Source organism: Giraffa tippelskirchi, chromosome 3 (assembly GCF_054371585.1).
Source record: "Giraffa tippelskirchi isolate mGirTip1 chromosome 3, T2T-mGirTip1v1.2.pri, whole genome shotgun sequence".
Taxonomy (NCBI): Eukaryota; Metazoa; Chordata; class Mammalia; order Artiodactyla; family Giraffidae; genus Giraffa; species Giraffa tippelskirchi.
This window is the reverse complement of record NC_137277.1, coordinates 164416741-164428759: the sequence shown is the minus strand read 5'-3', so window position 1 is coordinate 164428759 and position 12019 is coordinate 164416741. Positions and strand designations below refer to the sequence as shown.

Here is a 12019-nt window from a genome sequence, read left to right as displayed (position 1 = left end):
TCCTGCCGAGCTCGCTCGGGAGAAGAAATCAGAGCTGGGGGCGGGGGTGGGAGGGGAGCGGGGCCGGGGCGGGGGCGGGGGGCAGGGGGGCCGTGGGGGTGGCAGTTGCGACAGTCAGGCGGCGGGACTCTCGGGAGGGAGCCGAGCGCCCTGGGGCGGCGGGCGCGGAGCTCGGCGGAGGGCGGAGCCCGAGCACGCTCGTGGCTGAGGGATCCGCCTGCCTCGCCCCCTCACCTCGCCTCTCTCAAGGCCTGGGAGCCCCCCGCCGCCGCTCGGAGTCGGGGGCAAGGAGGGGCGGGGAAGCAGGGTGGAGAAGGGTAAGCGGGGGGAAGGAAGAGGAGTGAAGGAATGGGGGACGGGCTGGAAGGGAGACGTTTGACAGGTTTGTTGACTGTAAAGAGAGAAAACTTCCCAGGAATGAGGGAGTTTGGGTTGGGGGGCGGTGCGGAGTGGGATGCTGGAGCGGGGGCCGGGAGACGCAGTCTGCCTCTGCGCTGGGTGCTCCGGGGAGGGGTGTCGAACTCGATGGCCCGATGGGCAGACTCCGGAGGGGATCACCTCTGACCGGACCCCGCCTCCGCGCCGCATGCCCCCTTTTTCAGCCTTTTCTTGAGCACGGGAGGAAGCGATAGGCCTCCACTCTGCTCCCCAGCCCCCGCCTCATCAGGCCGGCGCTCAGGGGAGGAGGTGCGGGAGGGCAGATTAGACAGCAAGAGAGAGGAACCTCTTTATGGCCTGCGATCAAGCGCTGGCACGTGCAAACGAGCGACAGAGTGGAGGTTGCAGAGCGAAGAGTCAGGACTCGCTGTAGGCGGGCCTCGTGGGTCCGAGGGCCCCTGCCTCATTGCTGCTCCCCCAACTTGGCCGGGGCCGGAGCGGGTGGGAGGGCAGCTGCAGGTGAGATGGCGTTTTATCTGATTCTCTAATGCCACAAAAATGTCTTTGATGCCCCTGGCCCCCTCCCCAAGAGGGGAGATCAAAGGCCCCCGTGGAGAGGAAGGACAGCTCCATTCATCACGCCAAGCGGGCTGGCAGGGAGCTGTAGTCCCTGCTCCCCGCTCCCGCCCCGTGTGCCCCGGGGGTACAGAGGGACAGGTGGTGCGGGACATTCCATGGCAAGGACCAGTCTCTCTTCCACCTCTATCCAGAGCAGCCATCAAGCTGTAAGGGTGCTCCTGTCTGGAGAGAACCATGGAGGACCTCAAGCCCATGTGGCAGAAGCTTCAGGGGTCCAGAGGAAAGCTCCTGATCTTCTGGAGTGTGTGTGTGTGTGTGGCGGGGGGAGTGGGGAGCACCTGAACTTGGGGAGTAGAGTCACTGCCAAGAGAGATAAGAGAAACACCCTGGTGAGCAGAGAGAAGCCACGATTCTGAGTGTAGGGACAAGTGGATCAAGATGGGCTAGGGGTGTAAAGAAAGACCATAGATGCGGGTCCCAGAGGAGGAGGCAGATCTGGGAAAGGAAGGATGAGCAAGTGGAGAAGAGAAAAGAAATGGAGAAACGTTGGCCCAGGCACAAAGGGAAGCCCCTGGGTTTGCTAGGACTCCCACCCTAGGGCCGTGGTGACCAGGTTGAATCAGTCTAACCCCTTGTCCAGGGCACTGAGAGTTCTTCTGGTGAGGGTGCTGGAGTGCTCTAGAGACGGGGGCTAGTGGCTGAGAGAGGTAGGGGGCGTGGCCCAAGTGCAGCCCCTCCCATTTTAGCCTTTAATAGCAACCAGACGCCAGGCACAGCCCCTGCACCTCTTAATTTTGGACCCAGTTGCTGTTTCTGTAGGGCAGTGCCAACTCCGGACCCTGCACACTCAACAACTCAGCCAAGGCTGGGCCCACACTCAGGCCAGATGGTGCTGAACAGGCGTCTGGAGGGCTCTGAGTGGGAGGGGGGCAGAGGGGGTTCCTAGAGGCTGCAGGTGGCCAATGACCAATCCCCTGGGAACCACTGCCTGGGTTCCGAACGCTCTGTCCCCCCCCCGCCCCCACCCTGCTACTGTTATTGCAGATTATGAAATGCTCTCCTGATTCTGCATTCTTCTCCGAGGCAAGAATTTTAATGTATTTGTCTTTGTCATCAGGGGACCAGGGCTCTGGGACCGCCCTGCTTCTGCTGAGGAGGGAGCGCCCCAAATCTGGTCCCTGCTCCCTCCAGACCCCAGCCTCTCTCCACTACCACCCCCTCATGCCCTAGCCCTGCCCCTCACCTCCCCCTCCTAAGACACGGTCTCTCTGCGGGGTGGATAAAAATGATGTTATTGAAACAACAGAATTGGGAGCAGTGGCAGGGAGCAGGGATCAGCTCAGGAAACTGGGGCTTTTGCCAAGAAGCCTTCTCCCCCGCAGGCGGCCTTTCTGCCCTCACCCCCCACCTTTCCTACAAACACACATAGAACACCCCACCCCTCCTGCAGAACTCTCTCTGGCCAGACTTTGTAGAATATTTAGCCACCCCTGGATTTCCCAAGTCCTCATCCTTCCTCCAACTCAAGCACCCCAGAATCCCATTCCAGAATCAGCTGGTGCACTAGTGCCTGTGGAAGCACTGGGGCAGGGAGGGGTGGGCTGCTGTCTGTGATGGGCAGGTCTCCTGAAGCCTCAATTCTCAAGACCTTTATTCCAAGGGCAACCTTGCTCTGCCCACTGCTTTCTGCCTTCTCTGCACTCCCATCTAGGAGTTGGCTGGCATCTGGGCAGAGAGAGAGCCATGACTTTACTTCTGAAGCCCTCAAACCTTCACAGAGATGAGTTCAGATTTTCCTGAGGCTTCAAGCCATCACTGGCACCTTGGAAGACCCTCCACGGAGAAGGGCTGGGAAACTAGGAGATGGAAACAGAAGCACACAAAGACAGATCAAGATGCATGCACATGCATACACACTCACACCCACCCACAGCTGAGCATAGGTTTCCAGATAGCCCCGCAGAAACCACAGGACACCTCGCCTCTCCTAGACAATGCTGGGTAACTTTTATCCACAGGTAGGGCTGGCCACATAGGTGGGCTGGCTCAGACTGAGACACACGCTGGCTTTCCTGGCGATCACGCACACACGTGCACATACACATGTGCACACACACACCACCTCTGTAGCATGGATGGGGTGGTGCCACTCTGATCTCTTTCTGTCCTCCAGGCCCCTCCACCTCTTCCCCCATCCCTCCACCTTAGGTCTAGGCTTGTCCAAAAGAGAGGTGGGAAGGAGAAACAGGGTTGTCTGGCTGTGGGGTTAGAGAAGAAGGAGGGGCAGAAGTGGGGACTGTGGAGGGGGAGAGAGGCAGCTGGGGACAGATAACATCAGATTCGCTGCAGGGGAAAGCGGAGCCCTCTGTCGGATTCTCTCTCTCTCTCACTGTCTTTCTGTGTGTCTTTTCCCGTCTTTCCCATCTCCATAATTTGGTCTCTGTTTGTGTCTGTCTCTAAATCATTTTCTCTGTTTCTTTGTTTCTCAAAATGACTGAAGCTGCAGGAGCCCAGGAATTTGGGCCTGTGACCCTTCCCCTCCCAAGCACCTCTCTCTCTCCCTCTCTCCCTCTCCCTTCCCACCATCTTCCCTCCCTCCTTCTCCAGCCATGAGACCTAACTCTCATTCCTTTAGGGTGGTGATGGGACTTGAGAATTCCTCAGGGCCCTGGGTCTCTGGGTCCCAGGAGAAGAGAGAGAGGAAAGACCAGCCCTCTAGAGAGATGGAGAGAAGGAAAAAGATAGAAGAAAGGAAGAACCGCTGTCCTCTCCTTTCTGAATCCCAGATGCTAGTCCAACTTTTCCCAGCCCACCTGAAGTCATGAGAATGTGCCTTTCCAGCCCAGAGTGGGAACTCAAACGCCTGGTTCCCAGCTTTAGCCAGTCTAGGTCAAGTTTCCCCTGAGATTGCCTCTGGGCATTTGTCCAAGGTAACCACCCCAGGCCCTGGTTCCCCATAGAACCCACCTGCCTTGTATCTTCCAAATCTCTCAATCCTATCCATGCTCCAGCCTTCCGATCACTCCATCAGTCAAAGGGAGAAAGAACTCGGGGGGTGGGAGGGTGGGACAGGGGGAAGGGGAAGCAGAGGCTGAGAGGGAGGGACTGCTGCTCGCCCACCAGGACTGGGCTGGTGGGAAGCCAGGGAACATTTGTTTCCACTTAGTTCAGCCCCAGTGGCCCCAAGGAGGAGTGGTTGGGCCCAGGAGCCTCCCCAGGCATCCTCGTCCAGGCCTGGCTCCAGCATTAGAGGCCATGGGGTAGGTAGAAGATCCCTGGCATGGCCTCTGGGGTCCTGGAGACAAGTCCTCATCCTCTTCTCACACTATCCTTCCCAGGTCACACCACCTATCCTCACTGCTTCAGCCCTCACCTCTCAGGGAATCAGATCTCCTCCACCCAGGTCTCCAGACCCAGACTCCTTCCTAACCGCATTGGTGTCTGCTGGCTCTCTCTCCCTGGACTACAGTCAGCAATTTTTTTATAGAACACATACTATGTGCCAGTTGTTGTTGTTATTTAGTCACTTGGTCATGTCCAACTCTTTACGACCGCATGGACTGTAGCCTTCCAGGCTCCTCTGTCCATGGGATTTCCCAGGCAAGAATATTGGAGTGGGTTGCCATTTCCTTCTCCACCGATGTGGCAGGCACCCAGCTAAATAGTGGAAAGACAATGGTGAGCAAAAGCAAACATAATCCTCACTTTCATGCAGCTGACGGTTTTTAATCATGTCATCTCACTAACAAATGGAAAAATCACAACTCTGACCTGTGCTTCAGGGAAGAGAGAGTACTGTGAAAGGCTCAGGCAGGAGGGTTGATCAAGTCAGGGAAGGTGGAGAAGGCCTCTCAGAGGGGGGAACCCCCCAAGTGAAATATAAAAATAAGTCAGAATTAACTGGGAGCTACAAGGGAGGGAAGAGTATTTCTGGCCAAGGGAGCAGCCTTGTAAAAGCCCTGCAGGGATATGAAGAAGGCATCAGAGTGGGGGTGGGGAGCACTCACTCAATGTTGGCTTGAGGTTGACAAGAGAGTAGAAAGCAGCCTGGTGGGAAAGAGGTTGGAGGGACTGGAGTGGGGGTTGATCAGACCAAGTAAAACCTTATAGGAATGGAAGGGAATTTTTTCTTGCTTTAAAAGCAAAGGGAATTCTTTTAAATACATTTGAAGAAGGGAGAATAAAAGAGGGGAACTGCTAGATTAAAAGAGAACTAACAGACATAAATTAAAAAAAAACAGGCAAAATATTTTGGGAACTCTAATAACATTTTGGGATGCATGCTTGGATGACAAAGAAGCATCTGTGGATGCTTACCATAAAAGTCAGATTAGTAGTTTCTCTGGGGGTGAGGGACGGTGGTATTTTTCTTTGGAGGGCACATGGAGTGGGATGGTAGCCAAGTTCTGCCTCCTTTCATGGCAGCTGGTTTCACGAGTGTTTCATTTGTACATTGGTTCTATATTGTTTTCTGTATCATCTTAATAAAAAAAAATTTTAAGCAATGGGAAGCAGTGGAGATTTCACTGGGACAGTGGGTGACACTATCAGCTCTCCATTTTGAAAAGAGGGGGTTGGAGAGGAGCCAGAGTGCATGAAAGATCAGTTAGGAGATTCCACAGTGGCCCTAAGTAGTCCAGGAAAGCCTTTGCAGCTTCCACCTACATGGACCACACAGAGGTGAGGAAAGAAGCCCACAGTGTTGACTGCTGTGGGGGAGGTGGGGTCAATGGACTTGGGGAGAGGTTGGAAATGGGATGAGGAAGAGGGAGAGGGCAAGAGACTTGAGATTTTTAACTGGCCCCACAACAGAATGAATGGTGGGATGTCCACTCAGGCGAGGAACACCGGAAGAGGACCAACATTTGGCAAACTTGAGTGGGAGAGTTTGGGACATGAATTAAAGATGCTTTGAAAACATTCACAAGGAACTGTCAGGGAGGCAATGGGATATATGGGTCTGGAGCTCAGAGGGGAGGCCTGAGTCATCTTGAGGTAGGGTGTAATTAACCTGAGCCCAGGGGAGAGTGCGGAGTGAGAGCAGCCTTCATGAAGTAGTGTTTCATGGCCGGATGAAGGGGAAGAGGCTGAAAAGGAGACTGAGGAGGGGCCACAGAGGCAGGAGGGAGGAAAGCATCATGCTTTCACAGAAGCCAAGGTGGCTCAGTGATAAAGAATCTGCCTGCCAATGCAGGAGACACTAGTTGGATCCCTGGGTCAGAAAGATCCTGTGAAGAAGGAAAGGGCAACCCACTCTAGTATACTTGCCTGGGAAATCCCAGGGACAGAGGAGCCTGGTGGGCTATGGTCCTTGATGGATCCACAGAACACGCTTAGCAAAACCACTGACTCAGTTAGATATTAGGCTACTTTTGCCAGAGCACGAGGATAACCCCACCATTTTACTGCTGTGACACTTTCATGAGCATACCACTTACAAAACCAAGTCCATGCTGCTTGGCGTGGCATTCAGGCCGCACCACAATTGGGCTTTCTTGGGGTCTCCCCAACCTCATCTGCCTAGCAGTCTCCACCAGAGCTCCAGACTCACAATGGTTCTTGGTCAGGCCCCCACCTCCTCCCCTCCATGCTCTGCTCACCTGCCTCCTGTCCCAGCTGACCCAGCTCAACCCCCACGTCCGCCAAGACCCCACCCTGTAGCTGGAGGCAATCTTTCAGATTCCCAATCCCTCAGAGCACTTAGAAGCTGTTTTATAGGAAGTACAGCATTTCAAGTTGATTTTGTCCTCCACTTGCTTATGAGTTTTTGAGAGGGTGTTATCTACGTCTCCAGTCCCATCACTTTATGGCAAATAGATGGGGAAAAAATGGAAACAGTGACAGACTTTATTTCTTGGGCTCCAAAATCACTGTGGATGGTGACCGCAGCCATGAAATTAGAAGACACTAAAAAAAGAAGATGCTTGCTCCTAGACAGCATGTTAAAAAGCAGAGACATCACTTTGCCTACAAAAGGTCCCTGTAGTCAAAACTATGGTTTTTCCAGTAGTCGTGTACGGATGTGAGAGTTGGACACTAAAGAAGGCTGAGCGCCAAAGAATTGATACTTTCAAAGTGTGGTGCTAGAGAAGATTCTTGAGAGTCCCTTGGATTGCAAGGAGGTCAAACCAGTCAGTCCTAAAGGAAATCAACCCTGAACATTCATTGGAAGGACTGATGCTGATGCTGAAGCTCCAATACTTTGGCCACCTGTTGCGAAGAGCTGACTCACTGGAAAGGATTCTCATGCTGGGAAAGACTGAAGGCAGGAGGAGAAGGGGGCCACAGAGGATGAGATGGTTGGATGGCATCACTGACTCAATGGACAGGAGTCTGAGCAAACTCTGGGAGACGGTGAAGGACAGGGAAGCCTGGCGTGCTGAAGTCCATGGGGTCACAAAGAGTCAGACAGGACTTAGTGCCTGAACAGCAACAAGGTCTATGTCTGGCCTGCAGTGGAACTTGGGTTTTATTGAGTTTGAGAGGGTGGTAGATACACTGCTGGTGGGGACAAAGCAGATTCAGTAGGTGGGGTGTCACCTCCTCACCAAAACCAGGTCTTTCTGACCTCAGGTGTGAAACTGGAGTTCCAGTGGGGGGGAACCAGAGGATTTCTTGACATTCCCTCTCCTGGAACACACACACACACACACACACACACAGCCCACCGCTAACCGCACAGGCTGTCTCAGGAAGCCTAAGCACAGAGTCACAGCGCCATCTCTTGGCAAGATGGGACACTGGTTACCTGGGCCTTAAGAGAATACTTTTTGCAAGGTCACCATAACAGAACTGCTGCTAAGTCGCTTTAATTGTGTCCGACTCTGTGCGACCCCATAGACGGCAGCCCACCAGGCTCCCCCGTCCCTGGGATTCTCCAGGCAAGAACACTGGAGTGGGTTGCCATTTCCTTCTCCAATGCATGAAAGTGAAAAGTGAAAGTGAAGTCGCTCAGTCGTGTCTGACTCTTCGCGACCCCATGGACTGCAGCCTACGAGACTCCTCCGTCCATGGGATTTTCCAGGCAAGAGTACTGGACTGGGGTGCCATTGCCTTCTCCGATAACAGAACTGGAAATTTAAAAATTATTAGAACCAAGAAGAACATCAACTTGTTAAGTCAGTAACAAAATTTTAGAAGATATTTCTAAATTAAAAACTGACCAAGAAAACCCTTGCATATTGCTTGTGGCACTATAAATTTGACCATGCTTTCCAGAAGGCATGCTGACAAAACTGATCATATGCTTTGCATGATTTTACCTCTGGGGTGATACCCAGTGTAAGCTACCTAAGGGGAAAAAAAGAACTTACTCTATGCATACAAATGTAATTATAAATATGTTTTTCTATGTAGGTGAAGATCTAGAAGTTTATGCAGTACTTAGCCAGTAATAGGGTTTAGTTAAACCAAGTATGATCTGATCGTTCAATAGAATACTGTGCAAGCATTACAATGACAAATACAGTCACTGTATAGAAACAAAGAACAGTTCCTATAAAATAATGCCAAGTGACAAAAAGAGCACCCAAATTGTTATTTTTATTTTATTTTATTTTATTTATTTTTTTTGGGGGGGGGTCTGAAAAAATAATCCGTTTAATTGAAAAACCTGGAGTATATTACCCCACTCTCCTGGATGAGGGGGCGGAAGAGACAGACCCCCTACATCACCTCATAGCCACTTCGGATGCTCTTCACAAGGCAGCATGCTAAGACAATACCCAGGATCTCCACAAAGGCAATGCCCAGGGCTGCTGCAGCCACCACCAGCACATTCTTCCTCAGCCAGACCGCAATCTTCTCCACACAGCCCTCAGTATGGATGTCCCTCACGATGAAATTAAACCCACAGTTATTAGTGACATTTATGCAGCAGGAGTCAGGGACTCGATTGATCATGGTCGGGATCTTCTCCCAGTCTGTGTAGTTAGCCGCCCCGCAGCACTTAAAATCTTTCTGCATCTCGTCCAGAATCGATGCCGTCTGGTTGTCTTTTGGATAATTCTGCATCTGCTGCCGGAAGTCCTTATTAAATTCTGATCTCACCTTGTCTCTAAACAGATAGCCAGCAATGGCTGCAGCCACTTCCACTAGCATGATAAGGGACAAGAAGATGGCAAACGTGAGCATAAGACAGTAGTTCTCCTTGCAGGCTCCACAGCAGCCCACAAAGGCCACCAGGAAGAGGAAGGCACCCACTGCGATAATGACCACGGGCAACAGGAAACCAGGGGTGGCCCCGTGGGTGATGGTCTGATTCAGGACAAGGTGGGTTCCTACGCCCACAGCAATCAGTCCCACTGCACAGGCGCAGAAGGCCAGCAGGAGAACGTAGAGCAGGAACTTGACACATTTCATTCCTCCTTCCACCGCCATGGCTGCCTGGCCTTAAGTATTGTTGCTGTTGTTCAGTCTCTAAATCGTGTCCGACTCTTTGTGACCCCATGCACGCCAGACTCCTCTGTCCTCCACTATCTCCCAGCGTTTGCTCAAATTCATGTCTAATGAGTCGGTGATCTAACCATCTCATCCTCTGCCCCCTCTTCTCCTTTTCCCATCAGTCTTTCCCAGCATCAGGGTCTTTTCCAATGAGTCAGGTCTTCACATCACGTGATCAAAGTATTGGAGCTTCAGCTTCAGCATCAGTCCTTCCAATGAATATTCAGGGTTGATTTCCTTTAAGACTGATTGGTTTAATCTCCTTGCAGTCCAAGGAACTCTCAAGAGTCTTCTTCAGCACCACAATTCAAAAGCATCAACTCTTTGGTGCTCAGTCTTCTTTATGGTCCAACTCTCAAATCCGTATATGACTACTGGAAAAACCCTAGCTTTGACTATATGGATCTTTGTCTACAAAGTGATGTTTCTGCTTTTTAATATGGTGTCCAAGTTTGTCATAGCTTTTCTTCCTAGGAGCAAGCGTCTTTTAATTTCATGGCAGCAGTCACCATCTGCAGTGATTTTGGAGCCCAAGAAAAGAAAATGTATCACTGCTTCCACTTTTTCTCCTTCTGTGTGCCACAAAGTGACAGCACTGGATGCCATGATCTTCATTTTTTGAATGTTTAGTTTTAAGCCAGCTTTTTCACTCTCCTCTTTCACCCTCATCAAGAAGCTACTTAGTTCCTCTTCACTTTCTGCCATTAGAGTGGTATCATCTGCATATCTGAGACTGTTGATATTTCTCCTGGCAATCTTGATTCCAGTTTGTGATTCATTCAGCCTGGCATTTCACATGATGTACTCTCCTGGGGCAGGAGCTCCCTGATGTGTGGCTCTGGCTCCAGGACCTGCCCAGGGGGCAGAGGTCTCCACTTGAGAGTTGACAAAACTATGGTTTCTTCTGGGAGGGAGCAGATGAGAATCTGGCTCCCAGGATTTACAGCTCCTTTTCCTGAGGATGCAACATAAGGGCGCCGCTACACAAGGCTACACAATCACCTCTTTCCTCCAGCACCTCCTGAAACCTCATCTCTGCTTCTCTCTCGGCAGTTCACAGCCTTCAAAGGTCAATGCCTCCCGCTGGGCCTGTTATTTTTATAATAAAGACTATGCAGGACTTCCCTGGTAGTCCAGTGGTTAAGAATCCATCTTGCAATGCAAGGGATACAAGTTCTATCCCTTGTTCTGGAAGATACCTAATGGGATGGAACAACTAAACCCATGCACCACAACTACTGAGCCCCTGCTTTAGAGCCCGCAAGCCAGTGATTGAGCCCATATGCCCAGAGCCCATGCTCTGCAACAAGAGAAGCTAAGAAATGAGATGACCATGCATGGCAAAGAAGAGTACCCCAGTTCGCTGCAACTAGAGAAAGCCCCAGTAGCAATGAAGATCCAACGCAGCCAAAAACAAATAAATAAGTTTTTAAAAAGACTATGCAGTAGAAACAGTGGGTGCAGCAATAAGGATCAGGGGAGGATTTTAAAATCTTACAAGTTGTTGGACCATAAAGAAGGCTGAGCACCAAAGAATTAATGCTTCTGAACTGCAGTGTTGGAAAAAACTCTTGAGAGTCCCTTGGACAGCAAGGAGATCAAGCCAGTCAATCCTAAAGGAAATAAACTTTGAATATTCATTGGAAGGACTGATGCTGAAGCTGAAGCTCCAATACTTTGACCACCTGGTGTGAAGAGCTGACTCATTGGAAATGACTCTGATACTGGGAAAGATTGAAGGCAGGATGAGAAGGGGGCGACAGAGGACGAGATAGTTGAATGGCATCACCAACTCAATGAACATGAGTTTGTGCAAACTCTGGGAGATGGTGAAGGACAGGGAAGCCTGGCATGCTGCAGTCCATGGGTTCCCAAAGAGCTGGACACAACTAAGTGACTGAACAAGTTGTTATATTCGGTGGTGAAAAAGCATTTTGAGCTTTTTTGCTTATTTATTTACTCTTTGGCTAAAGTTCATTTTTTATTGTAGAGGCTTCAGTTATTCAGTGAAAAGAAAACAAAGAAGGAGAGGACTGTTTAGGAAAATGTCCAGAGCTCATAGGGCTAAGGAATAGCTCTTGGGGACAGTCAGGGTCAGAGAAATTCTTTGAGGCTTTTCTCCAAAACTTTTCCCTTCCTAGCATGAGCTCTCACATGTAATGTATGTTCAAAGAATATCTGTCGAGTTACTATCTAAAGTGATGGATTGCTGGAAACATCACCCATCTTCTCGGCACCGTGCTGTCTCCAAAAGCCTCCTTCAACTGCCCCTCAGCCCTTTTGTCTTCAAGTGATTTGCCCTGGTTCTGTGAGGTCAAATAATGAAGCAAGGCTGCCTGACTGTCCTGCAGCCTTCAGTGCCTCCTCCCAAAATGATTCGTGGTCTGGTCAGAAGGTAGGTCCCAATGAGCTGGACAATTCTCACATTTAGATTAACATCCAACCTCGTTTCATCAAAACCGGCAGCATGCCTCCTCTGTCGTGACTGTGTAAAATGGATATGTCACCGATCGGGTTCTCCAGAAACAGATACTGAGAGGGAGTCTGGGGTGCCAAGGGTTTATTTGGAATCAGCCCCTGTAAAAAGAGAGGCAGCATTGGACAGAGGCAGAAGTGGAAC

At 50.9% G+C, this 12019-nt stretch overlaps 1 protein-coding gene across 2 annotated transcripts; it reads right to left on the bottom strand.

Annotated features, from left to right (window-relative positions):
- Positions 1-8496: 8496 nt before the first annotated feature.
- Positions 8497-9343, bottom strand: LOC145543224 (CD63 antigen-like). 2 transcript variants are annotated; one of them, XM_081584090.1, is made up of 2 exons: positions 9262-9343; positions 8497-9213 (listed from the first exon to the last, which is right to left on the bottom strand). In XM_081584090.1, exons 1-2 carry the CDS (start codon positions 9334-9336, stop codon positions 8623-8625), a joined length of 666 nt encoding a protein of 221 aa, XP_081440216.1. In that variant the 5' UTR covers positions 9337-9343; the 3' UTR covers positions 8497-8622. The 2 variants fall into 2 exon arrangements, with proteins under 2 accessions (XP_081440216.1, XP_081440217.1); XM_081584091.1 differs by having other exon boundaries at positions 8497-8916; positions 9007-9336.
- Positions 9344-12019: the final 2676 nt, after the last annotated feature.

Coding starts and splice junctions, on each gene's coding strand:
- LOC145543224 (XM_081584090.1), bottom strand. CDS start 9,336: ATGGCGGTGGAAGGAGGAATGAAATGTGTCAAGTTCCTGCTCTACGTT. Junction 9,214..9,261: donor TGGCCTTCTGCGCCTGTGCA/GTGGGACTGATT, acceptor GTCCTGAATCAG/ACCATCACCCACGGGGCCAC.